Here is a 25,012-nt window from a genome sequence, read left to right as displayed (position 1 = left end):
GAGCTCTTCAGCAGGGCTCTGGACATGGCTATCAAACTGACAAGCCCACATTGGGGAGATATTTAGGTTACATTGGTGATGACACAAACCTCTCTCTGCCCCCTCCTACAGGTTACATTGGCAAGTTCCAGACAGTCATTTATATAGTACTTTGAAAGAACGGATAGACAAAATCTCCAAATCACATACAAATAAAACAAATCCTGTATTAGACATCAAAAGTAACACAATAAGCTAAAATAATCAGTGATCACAAATCCCAGTAAGCTGAGCATTTTTTTTATGAGAATATTCTTCCTCATTTATTTTATTTGTGAGCAGGACCTGACAGCTGCAGAAGGATGAGTAAAAGTAAGATACGAATCAGGGCAGGTGACTGCATGCTGTGTAAACACCAAAGGGCCCAAACAAGCGTCTTGAAGAGGTAAAAAGTAAAATCCTCAAATATCTTTAGAATTGTTCCATTTGTTCCATTTATGAAGTTAAATTACTAGTCTATTTAGAGTTCCTGCACCCAAATTTCCCACAGGAGGATTATACAATACTTTTCGGGATTTGTTTTACTCTCTCACTTGGGGGAAACAATGGCTCATAGGAAATTTATTTTCATTGACCACATTAAAATGAAAAAATAGGTTAAAATATTTCAGATCCAAGACAGCATTTTCACAACTAGTGAAATTCATAAGCTGGAATGTCAACCCAGCAATTGTAACTTCCAATTGTAACTTGGAAAAACACAAACCAAAAAACATTATAGTAGAGGCTGGGAAAATAGAGATACTTAGCACTATATCAGATGTGAATTCTCAGCATAGAAGCAGAAACACACATTTTGTTACACATGTAAATTGTGGTTAAATGTGTGACATTCCAGGTATCATTTTATAGGTTCAATTACCTTTATTTTTTGTATGCTAAATTTTGTATGTTTTGAGAAAAATATACTTTGCAGCATTCTGCATTTTAGCCCTGCCTGTCAAGTCGTTTCGACTCCTCCATTCCAAAATATTTCATTCTGGTTGTTTACCATGTATATTATGTCACAGCCCCTATCGCTCTACCTACCCTACAAAAAAAAAAACAGTACATATTTTTTGGACTTCAGCTGACACTGGATCTGTGTCTTCCACAAACCCAGCTCTGGACATAAATCCCAGCATGTTTATGGGGAAAAAAAGGCAGCTTTGCTCTATTTTTGCTTGGATCATTTTATTTCATTTTCTCAAATCGGTCATCCCTATATTTTTAATTCACTTGTTCTTTTTGTTTAAATCCGGTGAATGCTTCATCTGTGTGTGCACAAAACATAACATACTCAATAAAAGTGTACAAACTAGGAATAAAAAATAAATATTGGCAATATTACATCACAACATTGTTTATTATGTGACTTTGTACAATACAAACAAAAAAATACAGAAATGCAGTATATGAATACAGCTAAATGCAAAATTGTGATGTTCCTCTCTGAGATCATGATTCCCGTTTCTAGCAAAACATAAAATGCACGATAAGGTAGGAACAGACAGGTTGTTAATTTAATCTAGAAATGACCTATAAATGCATCATTCCTGCTGCTTTACCACAAAACTTGGGGAAGGATTTAAAGAGGTAAATGAAAAAAAAAGTATTTACTCATTGGTTCTACCGTAAGGAAATAAGCTATATTTTAATTCAGTAGGACCAAGTTTTGGAAAAATATATCTAAAGTAAATGTTATTACAAAAGGAAGCAGTACTCCTGGCTACAGAAGTTACTAAATGGAAATAGCATATAAGTAAAGAATTTCCCCAACACAAGAGGGTGGTTCTAAGAAAAAAAAAAAAAAAAAAACGTAACAAACAAAAAAAAAAAAAAAAAAAAGCTTTCTGTGCACTGTAAGCCTATATTCCCATGTGTAGTTTTAAACAATGGAATTGTCAAAATTAGGGGAAGAAAATGTAAATTACAATAAACCGTATGTATGGAAGTCTTGTTATACGTGTGAGAGAATTAGAAGATGCAACAAAAGTATGGTGTTTTTATCTTCATTTGTAAGCCAGAGTCCTTGTGTTGTAGATTATCCTGCTACCAGCCACCAGACCATGGTTATACAACAGTAAAATGCTTTGTCTTGCTTTTAAAACGAAGGCATCGGTTAAAAAGAGAAAGTGGGGGAAAAAGGGAGCAAGTTACTTGCAGCGTATAGTTCTCCAAGTATGCAAAACCTCAAACAATTCAAGGCATCTTAATTTCCGTCAACAATAAGAATTAAAAAAAGGGTAAAGAAAAAAAAAAATTTCATGCCGCTTAATCCAACAATTATGGATGCAACTGGTTTTGAAAAGTGGCTGAATGTTTCCAACGAACACTGATGTCTGGGCTGGCAAATTGGCAACTGATAGAGTACGGGGTCTAAGAATGATTCTAAAATATCTTCCCTTTCTTCTTGTTTTTCTCCAAAGTTCTAAGAATAGAAAGAGACAGAGAAAGTCATTAAGATACATATATACGCACGCGCGCACACACACACACACACACACACACACACACACACACACACACACACACACACACACACACACAATTATGCAACTACTATTAAGTGAATAGTCATCATTCCTCCACTACAGGTCAGAAAGACAATTGCAGTAATTATCCAAACTGAGGATGTCAACTATAGTGGGTTAAAAGTGGTTTAGACAACTACAGGACCAAGGCATTAACCAAAGCAAAATTGACTTATTTTCCATACAAGTTTCTAAAAGATCTTGTGCATGTTTTTTACTTCTATTTAACAAACAAGAAATTTAGAGAAACACTCCAGTCCACTAAGCACTTCAGCTGTGGAACGTTCCTTTAGTGGTTACTGGCTCTGTCCTTTTAGTCTCAAGAGAAATAATTACTTATACCTATAGATGACATTAGTTGCACTATCCAGGCTGTCAGTCTGTCAGACATGCTGAATGGTTTCCAGCTAAGTTGCTTTGAACACTGGTTTATAGCAGTAGTGGGTGCTTCTCTCTGAGACGCATTCTACTGGCAGTGTGCAGTGCTCGCCATACATTAACCGTATTTTCAATAATTTATTTTGAGAAGCAATGGATTGGCCAGGACATAATCAATACTTGTGCTCTCCAGGGAGCAGAGTAGAGATGCAGTGAGAAAACTTATCAATGCTGGAAATCAGAATAGGGAAGCCTAGAGTCTACTCTAAACAAGAACATTAAAGACTACTTAAATTTGTATGTAAAATCAGTCCATTTTGCTTTGGTCCTGCAGTGATCTAAACATTGATAGCTCTTGTTCTCGTGGCAAACTAGCTATTAACCCACTATAGCTGTTATCCCCAGCGCTTGGATATCTACCTCAATTGTGTTTCTGTCCTAAAGGAGAGTGTAGAAAAAATTATATTAAGTAGTAAAGTGCAAAAATCGCTTATTTTTGCCCTAAAACTACTTGTCCATTTTCAATCTGTTCTATGCAGCAAACCATATGGATGTAGGAGATGACAACTATTTTTTTTAAATTAAAATTGAAAACAAAAAACAAAAAACAAAACAATGCATCTTGTATTACTGATCTAATCATAAGTTCTTATGAAATGTATAACAGCAATCATGCAAATATTTGTTTTGAGGACAAAAATTAAGTTCCATAATAGAGAAGTAATTCGTAATTCCTTTGAAACAATATACATGCTATTTTGCAGAAGTAAAGGTATTAAATGGAGTTTAGCAGATATGAGCACAAATTAGATATCAGTATAATATCAGGTAGATCTGTATACCAAACAAGAAGAGAAAATGTATAAAAAAAGAAAAAAAAGAAAAGAAGGTCCACTGAGTTGCTATGGTGATTGTGATTTCAATCTTAAAGTCGTGAAAGCACAGATTCTTGTTTTAGCTACATCAGTGTGACACCATTTAAAGTTTACAGTTTTAGCATACCAGTATGGCAAGATATAAAGAGACATTGTTTATTGAGTGTTTCTTCACGTTTTATACCAGATTTGTGCATGGTCTAGCATCTTGGCACTGCTCTTTAAAGGACCACTCTAGTGCCAGGAAAGCATACTCGTTTTCCTGGCACTAGAGTGCCCTGAGGGTGCCCCCACCCTCAGGGACCCCCTCCCGCCCGGCTCTGGAAAGGGGAAAAGGGGTAAAACTTACCTTTTTCCAGCGCTGGGCGGAGAGCTCTCCTCCTCCTCTCCGCCTCCGTTCCTCCCCGTCGGCTGAATGCGCACGCGCGGCAAGAGCTGCGCGCGCATTCAGCCGGTCGCATAGGAAAGCATTCATAATGCTTTCCTATGGACGCTTGCGTGCTCTCACTGTGATTTTCACAGTGAGAATCACGCAAGCGCCTCTAGCGGCTGTCAGTGAGACAGCCACTAGAGGAAAAAGGGGAAGGCTTAACTAATTGATAAACATAGCAGTTTCTCTGGAACTGCTATGTTTATAAAAAAATTAGTTAACCCTAGCTGGACCTGGCACCCATACCACTTCATTAAGCTGAAGTGGTCTGGGTGCCTAGAGTGGTCCTTTAAATGTAACCCCAAATGATCTTATATTTAAGGTTTACTTATGTTTAACCCCTTAAGGACACATGACGTGTGACATGTCATGATTCCCTTTTATTCCAGAAGTGTGGTCCTTAAGGGGTTAAACACATCCTAATTCTCGAAATGGCTAACAATGGATCCCCCATCCCTGCAATAGGCAAATCTCATTACCTGGAAGAATTCTGCTGTTCCAGTATGCGCTGTTGAGTTTCCCAGTTTACTTTCTCCTCCTCAAACTGACGCCGTTTCTCCTCCAACTCTTTGTGTTGAGCCTCCAGGTTCTTTTTCATTTGCTCGTGGCGCCGCTGAAGCTGTAATAGAAACATAGAAACATAGAAACATAGAAACATAGAATGTGACGGCAGATAAGAACCATTCGGCCCATCTAGTCTGCCCAGTTTTCTAAATACTTTCATTAGTCCCTGGCCTTATCTTATAGTTAGGATAGCCTTATGCCTATCCCACGCATGCTTAAACTCCTTTACTGTGTTAACCTCTACCACTTCAGCTGGAAGGCTATTCCATGCATCCACTACCCTCTCAGTAAAGTAATACTTCCTGATATTATTTTTAAACCTTTGTCCCTCTAATTTAAGACTATGTCCTCTTGTTGTGGTAGTTTTTCTTCTTTTAAATATAGTCTCCTCCTTTACTGTGTTGATTCCCTTTATGTATTTAAATGTTTCTATCATATCCCCCCTGTCTCGTCTTTCCTCCATGCTATACATGTTAAGATCCTTTAACCTTTCCTGGTAAGTTTTATCCTGCAATCCATGAACCAGTTTAGTAGCCCTTCTTTGAACTCTCTCTAAGGTATCAATATCCTTCTGAAGATAGGGTCTCCAGTACTGTGTACAGTACTCCAAGTGAGGTCTCACCAGTGTTCTGTACAATGGCATGAGCACTTCCCTCTTTCTACTGCTAATACCTCTCCCTATACAACCAAGCATTCTGCTAGCATTTCCTGCTGCTCTATTACATTGTCTGCCTACCTTTAAGTCATCAGAAATAATCACCCCTAAATCCCTTTCCTCAGATGTTGAGGTTAGGACTCTATCAAATATTCTGTACTCTGCCCTTGGGTTTTTACGTCCAAGATGCATTATCTTGCACTTATCCACATTAAATGTCAGTTGCCACAACTCTGACCATTTTTCTAGTCTACCTAAATCATTTTCCATTTGGCTTATCCCTCCTGGAACATCAACCCTGTTACATATCTTAGTATCATCCGCAAAAAGACACACCTTACCATCAAGACCTTCTGCAATATCCCTAATAAAAATATTAAAGAGAATGGGTCCAAGTACAGATCCCTGAGGTACCCCACTGGTGACAAGCCCAAGCTTCGAATATACTCCATTGACTACAACCCTCTGTTGCCTGTCACTCAGCCACTGCCTTACCCATTCAACAATATTGGAATCCAAACTCAAAGATTGTAGTTTGTTGATAAGCCTTCTATGTGCAACAGTGTCAAAAGCCTTACTGAAATCGAGGTAAGCAATGTCTACTGCACCACCCTGATCTATAATTTTAGTTACCCAATCAAAAAAATCAATAAGATTAGTTTGGCATGATCTCCCTGAAGTAAACCCATGTTGTCTCTGATCTTGAAATCCGTGTGTTTTTAGATGTTCAACAATCCTATCCTTTAACATGGTTTCCATCACTTTCCCCACTACTGAAGTTAGGCTTACTGGCCTATAGTTGCCCGACTCCTCCCTATTACCTTTCTTGTGAATGGGCACAACATTCGCTAACTTCCAATCTTCTGGGACTACTCCTGTTATCAATGATTGGTTAAATAAATTTGTTAATGGTTTTGCTAGTACACCACTAAGCTCTTTTAATAGCTTTGGGTGTATTCCATCAGGTCCCATTGACTTATTTGTCTTTACTTTTGACAGTTGAAATAGAACCTCTTCCTCTGTAAACTCACATGTAATAAATGACTCATTTATCCTTTTTCTTAACTGAGGTCCCTTTCCTTCATTTTCATCTGTAAATACCGAACAAAAATATTCATTGAGGCAGTCAGCTAGACCTTTATCCTCATCTACATACCTTCCTTCTTTTGTTTTTAATCTAACTAATCCTTGTTTTACTTTTCTTTTCTCATTTATGTATCTAAAAAAGGTTTTGTCCCCCTTTTTTACTGACTGTGCTATTTTCTCTTCTGTGTGTGATTTGGAAGCTCTTATAACTTGCTTAGCCTCTTTCTGCCTAATCTTATAGGTCATTCTGTCTTCCTCACTCTGGTTTTTTTTATAATTACTAAATGCTAACTTTTTGTTTTTTACTATTTTGGCTACATCTGTGGAGTACCACAGTGGTTTCTTGAATTTTTTTGCTTTTACTGACAAGCCTAATGCAATTTTCTGTTGCCTTCAGTAGTGCAACTTTTAAATAATCCCATTTCTTTTGGACTCCATTTAAATTGCTCCAGTCTGATAATGACTCCTTTACACATATTCTAATTTTGGAAAAGTCTGTTTTTCTAAAGTCTAAAACTTTTGTTTTTGTGTGGTGTGACTCAGTCACTGTTCTTATATTAAACCACACTGACTGATGATCACTGGATCCTAAACTTTCACCTACAGTAATATCTGATACCAAATCTCCATTTGTTAACACTAAATCTAGTATGGCCTCTTTACGAGTTGGCTCCTCAACGACTTGTTTTAGAGACAATCCCAGTAGGGAGTTTAGAATATGTGTGCTCCTGGCACAAGTAGCTATTTTTGTTTTCCAATTTATATCAGGAAGATTAAAGTCACCCATGATGATAACTTCCCCCTTCATTGTCATTTTAGCTATTTCTTCAACTAGTAGATTATCTAACTCTTCAATTTGTCCTGGGGGCCTATAAATCACACCTACACGAGTTACTGTGTGATTACCAAATTCTAACGTAACCCAAACTGACTCTATGTTCGCCTCACTAACCTTTATTAGGCTAGATTTTATGCTATTCTTTACATACAGGGCCACCCCTCCTCCTTTCTTGCCTTCCCTGTCTTTTCTATATAAAGAGTACCCTGGTATTGCTATGTCCCAGTCATTTTTCTCATTATACCATGTCTCAGTAACAGCGACTAAATCTACACTATCAGTTGCCATTATTGCCACAAGTTCATGGATCTTATTCCCTAAACTGCGAGCATTTGTAGACATGACTCTAAGCTTATCATTTTTTAACACACTTGCTACAGGCACCTTCTGTCCTTGTTTTGGGGGACAATTGGATTGATGTTTTATCACCCTTTTGCCCCCCCCTCCTAGTTTAAATACATCCTAGCAAAACCTCTGAACTGCTCACTGAGAACATTTGTTCCCTTTTGAGAAAGATGCAAACCATCTTTTTTGTACAGTTTATTTCCATTCCAAACGAAGGGTGGGAACCATTAAACCATCAGGGTGGGAACCATTAAACCATCAGATATGTGGAATAAGATTACCTTTCAATGTTTTTCTCAACTCGTCAGATTGAGGTATCTCTGGGAATGTCGGTAATTAAAGACCCGCTATGTCTGATGTGAGAGGTAAACAAATACAGCTTCACTCTACTAAGCAGAAGAAAAACTTCCAAATTGAAAGCCTATTCATCTACAAAATGTTCATATAAATATACAGAATGAAAAAGAATATTCCCCACCTCTGCTTGACTTTCTTACTCGCCCTAGGAGTGTAACCTAGAGATAATTTGCAGCCCTAAAATGTTTTATTTGGGTTATGCACCATCACTAGGTCTGTAGAGACCCACCAAATCTTTAAAAGGGTGGACAAATCAGAGTGCTCAAGCATGTTAGACAATTTGCTTTTTTCTTTTAGACTGTTTCTTGAATATGGCAAATGACTACACAATCCATATTTTCCTGTCCAGGATATGTGCATACAAATGTAATATCTAAGTTGTCAATAATGCTACCCACACATTTTAAATGTAATATCTAAGTTGTCAATAATGCTACACATTTTAACTGTAATATCTAGGTTGTCAATAATGCTACACATTTATACAGATCATATTTAACAAAGCAGGTCAATGAGTACTTTAGTGATCTGATATGTGTGACAGACATTTGTTCTTAAAAAGTTAAAACGCTACAGGATTTTGAAGCACATGCACGTTTTATTTGAGGCTTTATTTACATAATGTAGAATCAACTGCTCTCTTTACGAACTGACAGCAGGAGCACAAAGTTGCATGATATACAAAGAATAAACTTGGTTGTTACATAAATGTTTACTATAGTTACTGAGTGGTTTTTGTTTTTCCATACAGCTATATTATAGAGGTGAGGATGGAATACATGCAACTACCATGTGAGATGTGAACATGAAACAAACATGATACCCCCTCCTGGCCAAGAAGAAAGGAATTAACCTGTACTCCCTGCATGCAGTGGTGAAACAAAGTCCTTGAAACAAAACGCTTACGATATAGAGAATGTCTCATAAACCATCTTTACACGATTAAACCACTACAGGTACACTCAGATGTGTGTTTATTGCAATAAATCATTTTTAGAAGAAAACAATTATAGGATTCTGTTGAGAGAGAACTCTGCATTTACACAGATTACATTTTAAACAGACATTCAATGCTAGTTTAATTGGGCTATGCAAGACTGACCAAATCACACTCATACATAAAACAACTACACTCTTCCTCACCACACTCTTGTTGATGAGACTATTTTAAAGGTGTGCAACAGATTAAATTAATTCCTAGAAGCTATTAGCAATTCTAGCTGCTTAAGTTACTGGTGCTCAAAACAGCCAACTACCATCTGCAATGTAACTGTGCCGCTGTCATCACAACGAAGATCGAAAGACTGCGATACAAATTAAAGGGGCACTTCAGACACCAAAACAACTTTATCTAATTTAAGTTGCACCCCAGGGGGCACAAACCTCAAACAGTTAAACTCCAAAGTTGGCTCCAGCGTCGATCTCCACTCCCTGCCAGTCAGGGACGGACTGACAGTGGCCTGGGCCCCCGGGCAAAATTAGCAACTGGGCCCCAAGCAGATCGATATATATGCTGGTGTAGGTGTACCGTGTATTTGATTATATGTACGTGTAAAGTGAATGTATGTTTGTGTGTATATTAACTGTAAGTGCTAATGTGAGTGAATATATGTATGTCTTTGTGTGTAGTGTCAGGATATGTGAATTCATTTTTTGGGTTTTATAAATAGGGTAGTATTTTTTTTTATGTGTTTGTGTAGCATGGCAGTTTGTATAAAGGGGTATTTCTGAATTTTGGCAATAAGTTTGTATGAGGTCCAAATTTTGCGTCTTAAATTACAATGCATCAAGTGTTAAATGTTACAACCTACCTTAAAGGATCACTATAATGTCAGGAAAACAAACTTGTTTTCCTAACACTATATAACCCTTAGGTCCACCCCAACCCCCACCCTCAGGGTCCACTTCCCGCTGGGGTTAAAACTCCTTCAGCCACTCACCTCTATCCAGCGCTGGGCTCCCTCGGTGCTGGTGACCTCCCCTCCCCAGCCGACGTCAGCTTCCAAGTGGAGCGGAATGCGCATGCGCGGCAAGAAACGTGCGTGCATTCAAACAGTCCATAGAAAATAATTTCTCAAATTTTTCGTATGGTCGTTCTGCATGATGAATGCGATTTTCGCATGCAGCGCCGCAGAAACGCCTCTAGTGGCTGTCAGGAAGACAGCCACTAGAGGCTGGATTAACCCTGCAATGTAAACATAGCAGTTTCTCTGAAACTGCTATGTTTACATCTGAAGGGTTAAAACCTGGGGGACCTGGCACCCAGACCACTTCATTGAGCTGAAGTGGTCTGGGTGACTATAGTGTCCCTTTAACGGAACACTATAGTGTCAGGAATACAAAAGTGTATTCCTGACGCTATAGGTTTCTGGCCCCCCTTAATTTACTCACCTTTTTTCCATCACCGACCAAACTCCTTGGCACAGTTCAACAATTTTAGATGATCTCAGCCAGCCCAATGCTCTACCCTAGGAAAGCACTGTAAGGCTATTGTGCATGTGCGGCAAAACACTACGCTGTGCCAATCAACATCTCCTCATAGAGATGCATTGAATCAGTGCTTCTCTATGACAAGTGTTCAGCGTCTCCATACGGAGCATGGAGATGCGGAATGTCAGTGCTGCACATTTTGCAACACCGACACAGGAAGCACCTAGATCCTAGATGTTCCTAGGCAGCAAGATAACATTGCCTTTTCTCTGAAAAGGCAGCCTTTACAGCAAAAACCCTGCAGGGGCAGACAATACTCACCAGAATAACTACATTAGGCTGTAGTTGTTCTGGTAACTATAGCGTTCCTTTATGGTTGTGCGTGCAAAGGGGTAGGGACTGCAGAGGGTGCTGGTAGGAAGGGGCTGTAGAGGATGCGGGGGGAAGAGGCTGCAGAGGGTACAGGGGGAAGGGACTGCAGAGGGCACAGGGGGGGAAGAGAGGCTGTAGTGGGTGCAGAGGGTAATAGGTGCTGTTGTGATTGTAAAGGGAAATATAAGCTGTAGTAAGTGCAGGGAGTGTAGGGGCTGCAGTTGGTGCATAGGGTATAGAGGCTGTAGTGGGTGCCTGGGGGTAGGGGCTAAAGTGAATGCAGGGGGTGAGGGGCAGCAGAGGGTGCAGGGGTAGGATCTCTGCAGGGGGGTAGGTGCTCCAGAGGGAGCAGGGGGGGTAGGTGCTCCAGAGGGAGCAGGGGGGGGTAGGTGCTCCAGAGGGAGCAGGGGGGGTAGGTGCTCCAGAGGGAGCAGGGGGGGTAGGTGCTCCAGAGGGAGCAGGGGGGGTAGGTGCTCCAGAGGGAGCAGGGGGGGTAGGTGCTCCAGAGGGAGCAGGGGGGGTAGGTGCTCCAGAGGGAGCAGCGGGGTAGGGGCTCCAGAGGGAGCAGGGGTAGGAGCTGCAGAGAGGGGAGGGGTAGGAGCTGCAGAGAGGGGAGGGGTAGGAGCTGCAGAGGGGGGAGGGGTAGGAGCTGCAGAGGGGTAGGATAATAGGTGCTGTTGTGATTGCAAATGGAAGTATAAGCTGTAGTAAGTGCAGGGAGTGTAGGGGCTGTAGTGGGTGCATAGGATATAGGAGTTGTAGTGGGTGCCTGGGGGTAGGGGCTAAAGTGGGTGCAGAGGGTGAGGGGCAGCAGAGGGTGCAGAGGGTGAGAGGCAGCAGAGGTAGCAGTGGGGTAGGATCTCTGCAGTGGGTAGGGGCTACAGAGGGCGTGGGGGTAAGGACTACAGAGGGAGTGGGGTGTAGGAGCTGCAGAGGGAGTGGGGTGTAGGAGCTGCAGAGGGAGCATGGGTTAGGGGCTGCAGATGGTGTAGTGGGGTAGGGGCTGCAGATGGTGTAGTGGGGTAGGGGCTGCAGAGGGAGTAGGGATGATAGGAGTTGTAAGTGTAAAGTGCCTTGGCATGATAGGAGTTGTAAGTGTAAAGGAAGGAGTTACAGAGGGAGCAGGGGGGTAGGGGCTGCAAAGGTAGGGGGTAGGGGCTGCAAAGGGAACATGGGTTAGGGGCAGCAGAAGGTGCAATGGGGTAGGGGCTGCAGAGAGGACAGGGGAGTAGGGTGTGCATAGGGAGCTGGGGGTATGGATGATAGGAGTTGTAAGTTTAAAGGAATGAGTTACAGTGGGGGTAGGGGCTGCAGAGGGAGCAGGGGGGTAGGGGCTGCAGAGGGAGCAGGGGGGGTAGGGGCTTCAGAGGGAGCAGGGGGGGTAGGGGCTTCAGAGGGAGCAGGGGGGGTAGGGGCTTCAGAGGGAGCAGGGGGGGTAGGGGCTTCAGAGGGAGCAGGGGGGGTAGGGGCTTCAGAGGGAGCAGGGGGGGTAGGGGCTTCAGAGGGAGCAGGGGGGGTAGGGGCTTCAGAGGGAGCAGGGGGGGTAGGGGCTTCAGAGGGAGCAGGGGGGTAGGGGCTTCAGAGGGAGAGGGGGGTAGGGGCTTCAGAGGGAGAGGGGGGGGTAGGGGCTTCAGAGGGAGCAGGGGGGGTAGGGGCTTCAGAGGGAGCAGGGGGGGTAGGGGCGGTAGGGGCTTCAGAGGGAGAGGGGGGGTAGGGGCTTCAGAGGGAGAGGGGGGGTAGGGGCTTCAGAGGGAGAGGGGGGTAGGGGCTTCAGAGGGAGAGGGGGGTAGGGGCTTCAGAGGGAGAGGGGGGGTAGGGGCTTCAGAGGGAGAGGGGGTAGGGGCTTCAGAGGGAGAGGGGGGGGTAGGGGCTTCAGAGGGAGAGGGGGGGTAGGGGCTTCAGAGGGAGCAGGGGGGGTAGGGGCTTCAGAGGGAGCAGTAGTGGGGGAAATATCATTAAAATATTTGTAATAAAAAAAAAAAAGTAATGATTTAAAAAAAATTAAAGTCTTACCTCTCTGGTAGTCCAGACATCCTCACCTGGAAAGTCCCTCACCACTCCAGGCACAGGATCTTGACACGCTGTCTGTAACACTGCTCAGGGCAGCTCCGCACAGCTCACTCTGCACTGTGACTGGTGATGTCACTTCCTGCAGAACAAGCTGCACGGAGCTGCCCTGAGCAGTTGCAGGCAGCTCAGTGATGCTGTGTTTGGAGACAGGCACACTGAGGGGCAGCCTAGTGGGGTCTTTGGAAGGCCCCTTAGCTGTCCCTCAGTGTGCCCTGCACGGAGGGAGAATATTTCTAGCAGCCGAGTGCAGGCTGGCTGGGGAGATTAACTCCCCAGCTCAGCCGTTACTCCACTGCAGCAGGGGCGGGCCCCCCAGAGCCTCGGGCCCTCGGTCCATGACCGATTTGCCCGAGTGCTCAGTCCGCCCCTGCTGCCAGTCGACATCCGGCTTCTGAAATGTCAGTTTCAGGTAGCGCAGATTGCCGCCTGACAGGGGCACCACTGATTGGCTGAGAGAAACATACCATTTCTAAGCCAGATATCCACTACTAAAACTAAATTGAAATTTTTTTACAGTGCGGCGTGGCAGAAACGAAGAGTAAAATCCTCTTTTCATCAAAAAGTATTCATAATGTAATTTTTTTTTTAAATTTAGAAGTATATTACCTTAGTTTTTACACATTTTGTTTGGAAGGTTTAAATATAATTTAAGAGGATAAGGTATTCCAATATGGCATTCTCAATATTCAGAAGAAAGACTCTTGCTTGCCACAAACTCCTAAGAATCCACACATACGGTTTTATATCTCATTTTATGCAAAGAACTAACATTTGCTACTACTTTACCATGGTATTTTAACTTGGAACTTGTTTTATAGGGGGTTTCCATATGGAAAGGAATAGAACACATGCTTTTACCTCTGCTTCGGAGTCCTTAAGCTTCTGCACTTTTTCTTTAACCTTCATTTCAAACACTTGCTCCATTTCCATCTCCATTTTCTTCATTTTGGCCACGTGTTCCCTTCTTTCCTCTTCCATTTGAGCCAGAGGACTCCTACAAAAGATATAAACAGCGACTGATTTAGTAAAACCTCAGATAAGTGCTAATTGTTGGAAAAGAGGAAAAGATGTGTTTAATGAGATGATGAGATAGCAAGTTGTAATGGCATATATATATCCTCCATATTAAATGGCATGGTTTCCTAACAAAGCAGTGAATCTAAACCTTACAAAGTCATTTTTAGACAAAAGTATGTATTTTATTAGGTGTACTTTAGTGAAAGAGCAGTACCTGCTTTAATGTAATTCTGGAAAACTTTACAGTTTAGTACACCTGCTCCAAAAGCTGATCTGACTCTACTATAGTTTCTTAACACTGCAAAGGACAAATGGAGATGTGGGGGGGAAAAAAGAGATAAAACCGCCCAGCCTCAAAATAATTGGAAAAACTCTTGCAGGTGTAATGACCAACGACGACTCTACAAAAGCCAATATGGTATGCATTTGTGGATTTCATTTAGTGAAGTGCCTGTATGGAAAAGGTATTTGCAACGCAGTGGTATAAATAAGTGATCGGTTGTCAATAAAGTATACATGGATGTGGTTAATGCAAAACCATAGGAATATTTTAATCCAAATGCCTTGTCAAGTCACAAAGAAATATTGTATTTTGAATTGAATATATTTATGTTATCTGATATGACAAGCCAAAAACAAACAAGGGTTTGATTTCATCAAGTAGAAACAGGTAAAATATGGTGAATATTTTGCAGAGCTTTACTGGAAAGAGTGTGGAATTCTGGCAAACACACTGCATTTTAAGCAGACATTTCACTAAAATATTCTTCTATGTTTAAAGAGATTTCGATTTTCCATCCTGAAGATTCCAAAACACATGTTTAAGAAGAATACACATTTTCTCATAGCTTCCCAAATGGGTAGGGAAAGAGCTGGCCAGAGGATGGAGGATTGCCACAAATCTATAACAGTTTTGTTTTTAACATGGGCTGCACCGACCAGTGTTCTAAATATTTTATTTAGAAATTTAGAGGGCTTAGCTGAAATTTGTAGCTATGGTTTCTACATTTTCATGTGACATCTTGTCACCACAAAGACAGTCCAATACAGTTGTAGATTCTATTAATAAAAAACAAAACTGTGTCTGAGACATCTATTGCCCCTCTAAAATCAATACTCGCGCAGCAGGTAGCAGATTTAGGAGTCAAAATCACTCACCAAGCAAACTAGTGATTAGCCAAGTGCAGGCAGTAGGTAATAATTACAAAGCCAATAAAGTAAGTGCCAATAAAGCACAAAAGGGAATAGTCTATGAAATTACTCTGCCTTGTTCCTGTTGCTTCTTTTGAGATGGACATCTTAAAATGGGACAAAGACGTGTTCAGAGTCAATCCTAGCAATGCATATAAACAATGAACATATATAAATAATGAACACTCTCCTAATAATTAGCATAGAATATTAGGAAGCTATTACTCCAAGCATCATAACCATTATATCCGCTGTAGCGGTTATGATGTGAGGAGTATTCCGGACCAGTTTTATGGTAATGGGGCAAAAGTTTTGCCCTCTTACCTGATCCTGCCAGTTACTTGGTCCCCTTTAAGGCTAGCTGTGATGTGAATCTCGCTTTTGCAGAGATGGATGCCGATCCTGCCGGCAATTCAAAGGCTGAGTGTGTGAGCTGACCGCTCTTAACCAATGAGTGCAATTACATTAGGTAGCATATATAATTATGCAAACTAAGTGTGAAGGTAGAAGATGGCAAAGCTATGCATTCTATTGACTATAAGCTTTTTTTTCTATTTAGAGTTAGTGTTTGGTACAATTAGCTACTGCATATCCGTGTTAATTTTGGCAGCAAATTCATTTAGTTTTAGTCATAGTCTTTTGACTAAAAAGTTTGTTTTTTTGGTAGTATTTTAATCATCTGAATTGTTTTAGTTTTATAAATCTCCAGTAGGTTTTAGTCTACTAAATCTAGGGTAGGTTTTAGTCAACTAAATCTAAAGAGTTTAGTTAAAGTCTCTATTTGCCTCTTCACCAGTCCATCTGTCTCTCTTTGAATCCCCCCAGTTCACCATGTGTTTCAATCCCTCAGTCCCCCCTGTATCTCATTTTCTCTCCTCCCTCTCCCATGTTTGGTACCTGCCAGTGTTACTTTTAGTGGCAAATGTCAATTTAGTTTTTAGTCGTCTTTTAGTCATCTGAATTGTTTAAGTTTTAGTCAACAAAATCTCAAAGTTTAGTCGACTAAAATCTGACTACAAATGTTAGTCGACAAAATTAACACTGCTGCATATCATAAAAACCACAATAACATGTCAAGCATGTATACTATTCAATGCTACACAAGAGTAAAATTCACAAGTCATTTTCATGATTGGAACCTCTAATAGCGATTTTCAAAGTGTTTTCGATTGATTGTGTTTACATCATATTAAGGGAGAAACTGGACAACATCTGGCAGCAGCTTCCATGTATTCATAGTGACTTCCATTTTTTTGTAAAACCTAGTGCATAACTTAAAAGCAAATCTGGCACGGTTTAGCTTCTGGGTAGTATTTACCAGATGTGTAAATCGATATACAGCTGCAAAGCCCTTAAAATGCCTATTCTGAACAGCACATTATGTGGAAAGCTGTGAATGGCGTACGCACTATTCTGTGCTCAGGGTGGACAAGTCAGGTTACTACTGGATTGGAGTACAAAATATGTCAACTTTATTAGGAATTATTCAAATGTTAAGGTAATTCATCACTATAAATATATAGTTCACTGTAGTGCATTGAAACCTTATAAACAGCTCTGGACCTATGCTGATTTCTTTAACAGGAAATCTTATGGTGTGAAATTAAAGTTAGTTTAATGAGATTAATAAAATTCTTAGGGGCACACTAAGTACAATAGCCATTAGAGTGCAATCAACTGGCTAGGGTAAGGGATCTATAAGAAATGGCTCATCTAAATTTGTGTCAAATTTATCTATTAGAACAGCTAGGTGTGCAGTGATAAAAAAGGGGCACTCGTGGAGTCCAAAGCCCCGACACCCATCCTGTTACTAATCCTATTTGTAGAATACAGAACATACATTTATGGAAAGTCATGTTCCATAATGTTTACGCTAGAGTAGGGATGGTGAACCATTATCACAGCATGTGGACTGTTCAAGGATTACTATTTCACCACCTAGCATTTTATTTTATTCCGCATTGAGCCTCTATTGTAGAATCAGTTGTAGAAATGATTAGAAAGGAGAATAAATCAAAATAGTTTAGAATTTTTTTTAAAAAAATTAGAAATGACCACTTACATGCCTTCAACTGTGTCAAATCTAAAAAACAAACAAAAAAAACACAATACAAAGACTTAGCATGCTTAAATTAAAATAAACAAAAAAAGCAATTAAATGAAAAGCTTTAATTTGTGCATCTATGATTTGAAGAAAAGTTTTGAAGAGATTAAGGTGCATATTAACAGAAGTTTATGTCAACAGATATCAGCCATATATTGATTGGAGATTTGTTAGTAAATAGGAAAACCAAATAACTATAATTCATCAGATGGATTAAAAATGTGTAGTCGTGCATTGGTAGCAGCACAATCAGTAATCATGCCTTTCAAAAAAGTAATATTTAATAACATTCACAAGTTAAAAGCGATTAAACTGTGCATCAAAAGGTGAAGGGTGAATTCTACTTCTTAAACTAGATATTTCAATCACTGCAAACCATGCAGACATTTGGTGCAAATTGGATTTTTCTGGGTATTAAGTGTCACATATTCTAGCATCTCAGAGTATGTGTCCATGCTAAAACGTCAATATTACACTTTCCAATCATTTCTATTATTTTCAGTGACAAACACTTTGCTTTTACCGACTTATGTCATGGTCCATAATGAAGGGCTTCAAAAGTGCAATCCACAGTGATTATGTGCTATCTCCTGCATGCAGAAAAACTCCTAATTTTATAGTGACTGGTCATGTTTGCAGGAACTAAAATAAATCCTAAAGTTTTGAAGTCAGCCTAAGTGGGGAATTAAATGGAAACGAAAGTTGTGGGGAAAAAAAGTGCTGTGTGCATGCCAAATGCATCCAATTTCCTGCTATTAATGGATTCTGAATATATCTACGGAGTGAAGTGCAAGTTCAGCTCATCGGAGTTGCTAATAGCAGGGCTTGGAACATGCAAGGAGTCAATATACTCCTGAGCATCTCTGTGCTGGTCATTATGGATTAAATGTGAAATGTATCAGTATGAATGGATTCTAAATATGTTTTCTTTTCAGAAAAACCTACAAATTAATTCCAAGCCCTGCTAGCAGGATAGACTGGAAGAACTCCCCTCCATAAGAAAACAGTGAACCGATGAAAAGGTGAGGAATTTGAACATTTACCAAAAAAAATGAAACAATTCTTACCTTCTTTAATTTACTCATAAACACAAAATCAGTCATTTATGGAAAATATGCATATCATCAATAAAAGCTACAGATTGAACATTAAATCTGATATTGTACTCTGGAAACCAACAGATGTCCCCGTATATACAATGACAGACACATTCTACTAAAACACTCTTACTGGCCTATGAACTAAATGAAAAGCAGAGAAGGGACTGTTTCAAGTCCTCCTCCAGCCTGTACTCCACATTCCTCACAAAACCAGTCACATGTAATGACACACATTGCGGCTACATGGAGTTTACCCTCAAGAACCCAATTTAAATTTATTATAGTTGATCCTACTTCCAACAACTAGAATTTTTTTTTTTGTTTTTTTTTCTTTTACCTACAAAGGAACAGAACAGCATTGAATATGAAGGCAAAATCCATATTTATGAATAATACAAACCTAGCATATTTAGTACTCAACTTAGATCATGGTACTCACCCCTGTTATAAATAATGGTTTATGATTTTATATTGGTATCAAGAGAAAAAGAGGGCAGTTTATTTACTAAACACCGAATTATAGTGAACTGAAAGATAAAATGCAAAGTTTAGATACCATTTAGGAAAAATATCTTCAATGTGGCTAACATTACAGCTTGGCTAAATTACCCGAATTGTGCAATTTGGTTTTCATTTCACTTTAACTCTGTGTGAGTAGACAACATTTATAAAGTAATGCACATACTTTATATTGTTATAAAGAGGTTTACAATCACCTTGTTTCAGGAAGCAGTAAATGATCCAAGAATATAACCAGTTATGCAAATGTACTTTAAAAAAATAAATAAAAATCATGAATTCATCCTGCACTGCTTCTTTTACTTGATAAGAACCAAATATATAAATAGGAGCCATTTGCTGTACACTTCTGAACGTATTCAAGACCAATGATTGAAGAATTCCATAAAAGGACACTCCAGACTCTTAAAACACTTTTGCTTCCTGAAATGCTTTATGTGTGAATGCTGTGTCATTTATTTACATAAAGTGCAGATTTTAATAGAAATTGGCGCATTTCTAAATTAACCTTCTCATTGTGCTGCATTGGGAGGTCTGTGATTGGACAGTTACGGAAAGTCTGAGCTGGGTTAGAAAGGGAGGGCTTGCAAAGGCTTCAAAAGAGATCTGCAACATTTTTTTTTTGTTAATATGAAAAAATGCTTAATTACATGCAAGGATATATATTTCCCCCATTGGGAGGAGAGTGAATGTATGTACTAGACCGTGATTTTGTGTGTGTGTTTGGGCAGTGTAGGGTTCCTTTAATAACAAAGAGCCTTTAGATACTATATGAAAATGGAAAGTCCCACTAATACGTTGCACAGACTGTGACCCGTATGGGGTAAGAGGGTATCACCTTATTAAATAAAAAAAATTGTTTGTCATTCCCCCAATTCTGTTTTACATGCTTTCTTTGTGAATTAGAAAAAAAAAAATGTGAGTAATGCCATAGTTTTTCATCCAAGGCTTTGCTAATCCTAGAAATTAGAGTCTTATGTGCACTTAATACTGGGTTTTTGCTTTCTTTCGGATCAACAGCAAAAAAAAATATGTGAGAAAGGCTAAACTTGATGGACGCAAGTCTCTTTTCAGCTATGTAACTATGTAATACAATTCAATGCTATAAATGCACTGCAAGAGTAATGTGATGGAGGCAAAGGAAAATCAGCATTACAGAAGGCAATGATAGAGATTTGTTATTGTTAATTTTATAACTGTTCAATGGTTTTACCACGGTGCATTTAAAACCAAAACACCTCAAAAACTGCTCTGAATGTCTAAAAAAGAAAAAGAAAAAGGAAAACAAAAAAAACAATATGCATAATGCATATGTTGCACCATAACTACTGGAAACCCATACAAATACTTGAAAAGCTCAGACTGAAGGCTTTGGTTGCAGCAAATCTAACAAAGATATAGAGATATCAATTATGAAATGCCAGTATATGGATTGAAACAAATGTGTAAAGGGTGATGGTGAAATGTCGGAGGAGGGTAGAGCAAGGTAAAAGTAATGATATGGCATGGAGGTGATGTTAAACAGCACACCATTATATCATGAAGTCACTTACTTTGTTAGCTGTCCTTTGTTTTTGTTGTTATCAACTCCATTATAAGTGACAGCTGCCAGTTTTCGGCTCCTGTAGTTCTCATAATGTACGTTATTGGTTACATCCTTCAGGTCCTGCATGTGAGTTCTGGGAATGAGAGATGAGATCTTAGTCTGCTGCATTGGCATGTTTTGTCTAACAGACATCAATCAATGTATGTATGTGTGCTGTAATATGATTAACAGACTCAACAGGGAGGCTAAAAAATATGCAGGCTGCACTTGTATTTAACATAGTTTTCAAAAGCTTTTTGCATGTGGGTTCAACTCCAAACACAATACACAAATGGACACATGCATTACTACAAAGTTCTTTTGTAGGATTGGAATCAGTTAAAAAGCTGACAACATTTTGATCTAGAGGATCCTCATCAAAATACACAGAACACAAACGACGATTGTACTGTGCAAAATCTCACAGGAAGAACTATTTAGTTCTGAATGATATCGCAGAGGCGACTTATAAACACACCTAGCAGCTACTTTGAAAAATAATAATCTGTATTGCTATTGTCATAATTTCCAAATTAATAAATAAAGCAGTAAATATTTGCTTCACAATGTGCAAGTGCGGATATATTGGTATAAATCAGTTTCAGGTGTAAAAAGAATGATGTATTATAATAGAACCAAATATTTCAGGCAAAATGCTGGAAGAAAAAAAACACTGTGCCAGAGTAAAAGTTTTCTGGTTGGACTAATGAAAAAAATAAAATATTGTCGAAATGTTTATTCTGTGAATATATTTTTTAAAATTATCCCAGAGTGTTTCTTTCTTACACGAACCCCCACCCCAACACCTTACAAACTCCTATGTTTCTAAATTAAGAATGTAGTTTACCTTATCAACATGTTTCGCAGTATAGTGAAGTCACAATGTTCGCTGTTTTCCACTATTAACATAAGAGCATAAATATAAAACTTCAACATGGTGTTAAAAAATTATGAGCAGCTGTTTTCAGTGGGAAATAATATGAATACAGTTTAACTATATAATAACATTGGTAACTTTTATATAGTTACATTATCATAACTATACAGACCTAGTTTAAAGAAATCTTGCAGAACTCAATTTCGGAGAAGGCTAAAAAAAAAAAAAGAACCATCTACAGACACTAACAAGCTGTATTTTTAAAGTGACTAAACTAAAAGTAAAGAGGAAATAAGATAATATGAAAAAGATTCAAATCGGACACTGATATTTCATAGAGGCCACTAAAGTTTCATATCTGAGTGCAGTGTGGGGGAACACAACTATAACCGTTGCTTGTTTTAAACAAGTCTAGACAAAGCTATACTCTGGCATGTATTTGGAAATTAAACCATTAAAGTGGTCAACCTCCATTCAGAATACTATAGCAAAGCAAAAACCTTGTCTCACAAAGTGAAAAAATAGATTTCAGGCCATGGTAAAACAAACACTTGCCAACTGTACAGTACAAAAACAGAAGGAAAAATAGTTTAACCTAAATGCCACAGTTTTAAGGAAGTGGTGAGTATTTTCAGATTGGAATATAAAAATATAGTACTTCTTTCATACATTCTTTTATTCTAAATAGTCATGTTTTGAGGAACTAACATTTCTGTTATATTCACATTTATTATTTTTAACATACCATTACAGCTAACACAGTCAGGTAATGTTGCATGCTAAGCAAGCCAAAGCAGAAAATTACTTGCGGATTTCATAAGACCACAGAGTTTGGAAAAAAACATACAAAACCAACTGACTTAAATAGCAGCCTAGAATATATAGACACCCTTACAAATGGTGAGTAACTGGGTGTCACAAGAGTTTAAACTACATAAGTTTAACTGTCCTGCAGCAGTTTGACAACAAACAGGCCTCTCCACGCCACTCATACATTACTTGTAATGAAGCAGTCCAACCTTGGAGGGCAGTGAGAGGCTTAGAGCAAACTTGTATGAATATCACTCTACACTGCATTTTTAAATCTGTGCAATAGTTTTGGAAATATTAGTTACTTTTTAGTAATGCAAAAGAATAGGATTAAAAAAAAAAAAGTTTAGACTGATTAGGAAGGGGGCTGTATAGCTGTTCATATTACAGTACAAACAAATCCAAAATAAAACTAAACCAAAATCTGCATCCTCCATTTAAAAAAAAAAATAAAACAATATTAGATTAAAATGTTATAAATCAATTTCAACACAAGAAATCATGTGTTGCAGGACTGGTTTCTCCAAGTTGTGTAGAGCCTTTATAGCCCTTATTGGTTGTGCTGAGGGCGAAATGAACACATAAAGGGACATCTGCCAGACATCTGTTTCTACCGCATTGGCCTTCCAAAGATGATTACATTCTAAGGGAACTGCTTCTCATTTATCTAGATCAAATGATAGACTCCTGTACAGGGGCATGTAGATCATCATTCATTCTGATATCTGTTCTTGGAAAACTAGACACAGGAAAGAAGGGGGATAGGCTGGGGGAGGGGAAAGAATTACTGTTTTAGCTGCCTTTGTGGTTGTTGAGGCTCTCTCATTAAAGTGACATCCCAGATACAAATTCCAATCATTCATATGATACACTAATAGTTTAAAAGCACTTTGAATTTGGGGACGAACAGAAGTTTCTGATGATTTTCATTAAAGGAACATTACAGGCACCCAGACCACTTCATCTCACAAAGTGGTCTGGGGTGCAGTGTCCCTGTTCTCTTGATCTTGCAACGTAAAGCATTGCAGATTAGAGAAACTACAATGTTTACATTGCAGGGTTAAAACTGCCTGTAGTAGCTGTCTACCAGACAGCCACTAGAGGTGCTTCCTGCAGTTTGACTTTATGAAACAATGCTGGAAATCCTCAAACTTCGAATGATGACATCCAGCGTGCAGACAAATCCCACAGGAAAGCATTAAGTCTATGCTTTCCTATAGGGCAGGACTAATGCACTCGCCACACATGCGCATTAGGTTCCCGGGTTGCACTGCCATCGGTGGAGGTGTTTAAAACAATCCAATGTTGAGGAACATTGATGCTAGAATCAGTATTTAAAGGTCTTTTTAACCCTTTATATGGCCAGTGGGGAAGTGGGAGCAGCGGGCAACTACAGGGTTAGGAATTCAACTTTGTATTCTTAACATTATATTGTTCCTTTGGATGAATGAAATTATGTTCAGAATTATATTAATCATGTGCAAAGGTCCTTTAATAGTGCAAAATGAATAAGGTTTCATCTGGAATGCTGACCATTTACATTCCTGAATAAAATGTTTTGGAAACTGCATGGATTCCTTAGAAGGGCTTGTAGTTTGGAACCACTCTTATTCTTAGTTGTAAATTCATTTTCCTCACATTAGAAAATGTTTCACTTCCCCTTTGATCCAGTTTTAATTAACACAGTGCCCCATGCAAAGCTGATATTCTCCAGTAAAATTTCAACGTCATAAAAAAAGTTGCATTCTTTAACCACTTCTGAGAACTATGAAGTTATACACAAGAAGGATATAACTACATAAATATATCTAGGATCACACATAATTACAACCAAAGTTTCTTTTGGACCAGTTACAAACATAACATTTCATTATACATTATAAGGAATTAAGTGGCATTAAAAGTGAATGGCATAGTAACCAGAAATCCTTTGTATTCCATAACAAGGACATTTTGGCAGTTGGGGAATCAAGTGGGTTTCAGCTATTTCAATATCAGATTATGACTTTGTGGCACGAGAAGGAGAACGTAGAGTTGCTCAAACTGAAGCACAATTTGAAGAGATCCTTTCTTTTAGTGCAGCTGCTTCATTTTCTATGCCAAAGCTCTGTTTCCTGACAGTTTGATATCAAAGAGCCAAAGCACTTCCTGTGTTCAAATTCTTGTGTTCTTTTCCCTCCAACACTTTGATGGACTAAATAGAAATCTATCACAAATAAAGCCATAACGCTGCACTTGATCAGTTTTTTTTGTTACTATAAGGTGCAGCAGCATCTGTGATTGAGTAAGCATGGCTACCACTATGATGAAACTCCAATCACTGTGCTTGGTTTAATGAATGAAAATGTGTACTGAAATCTATAATACACAAAAGGATATCCCTGCTTAAAATGCCATGCTCTAGAGTAGACAATAAATCAATATACCTGTAGTGAGGATACAAACTTTTGATCTTTGGTCTTTGATATCTACATTCATACAATACTGCTTGAGAGTAAATATTCAAGTCTACTTAAAACAGATGCAGACAGTTGAAAATGTACATATTTCACAATACTTATGCGAAATACCTCATTACAGGGCTTGACAAATTTGCTTGGAATCTAGGAGCCAAATAAAGTTAGGAGCCAGGCATTTCAATATAAAATATGCAATTATTAAAGGGACGCTATAGTCCCCAGAACCACTACAACTTAATGTAGTTCTTGTTTCTATAACCTGTCCTTGCACACTTTTCAATGCAAACCCTGCCTTTTCAGTTAAAAAGGCAGTATTCACATTGTTGCTTAGTAACACTTCTAGTGACCGTCACTCAGATGGCCTCTAGAGTGCATCCTGGGTCAGTGCTATACAGTGC

The 25,012-nt window shown here is 39.1% G+C and overlaps 1 protein-coding gene across 1 annotated transcript in view; it reads right to left on the bottom strand.

Annotated features, from left to right (window-relative positions):
- Positions 1-1,362: 1,362 nt before the first annotated feature.
- Positions 1,363-25,012, bottom strand: part of SEPTIN7 (septin 7) — an 88,229-nt gene continuing 64,579 nt past the window's right edge. Inside the window, exons 9-13 of the mRNA XM_063452147.1 lie at positions 21,316-21,367; positions 20,437-20,562; positions 13,811-13,946; positions 4,715-4,854; positions 1,363-2,449 (exon numbers count right to left, since the gene is read on the bottom strand). Coding sequence (XP_063308217.1) covers positions 2,410-2,449; positions 4,715-4,854; positions 13,811-13,946; positions 20,437-20,562; positions 21,316-21,367 — 494 coding nt within the window. The 3' untranslated portion in view covers positions 1,363-2,409. The remainder of the gene's footprint in view (positions 2,450-4,714; positions 4,855-13,810; positions 13,947-20,436; positions 20,563-21,315; positions 21,368-25,012) is intronic.

This window comes from Pelobates fuscus, chromosome 4 (assembly GCF_036172605.1).
Source record: "Pelobates fuscus isolate aPelFus1 chromosome 4, aPelFus1.pri, whole genome shotgun sequence".
Classification (NCBI taxonomy): Eukaryota; Metazoa; Chordata; class Amphibia; order Anura; family Pelobatidae; genus Pelobates; species Pelobates fuscus.
This window is presented reverse-complemented; position numbering and strand designations above follow the sequence as displayed.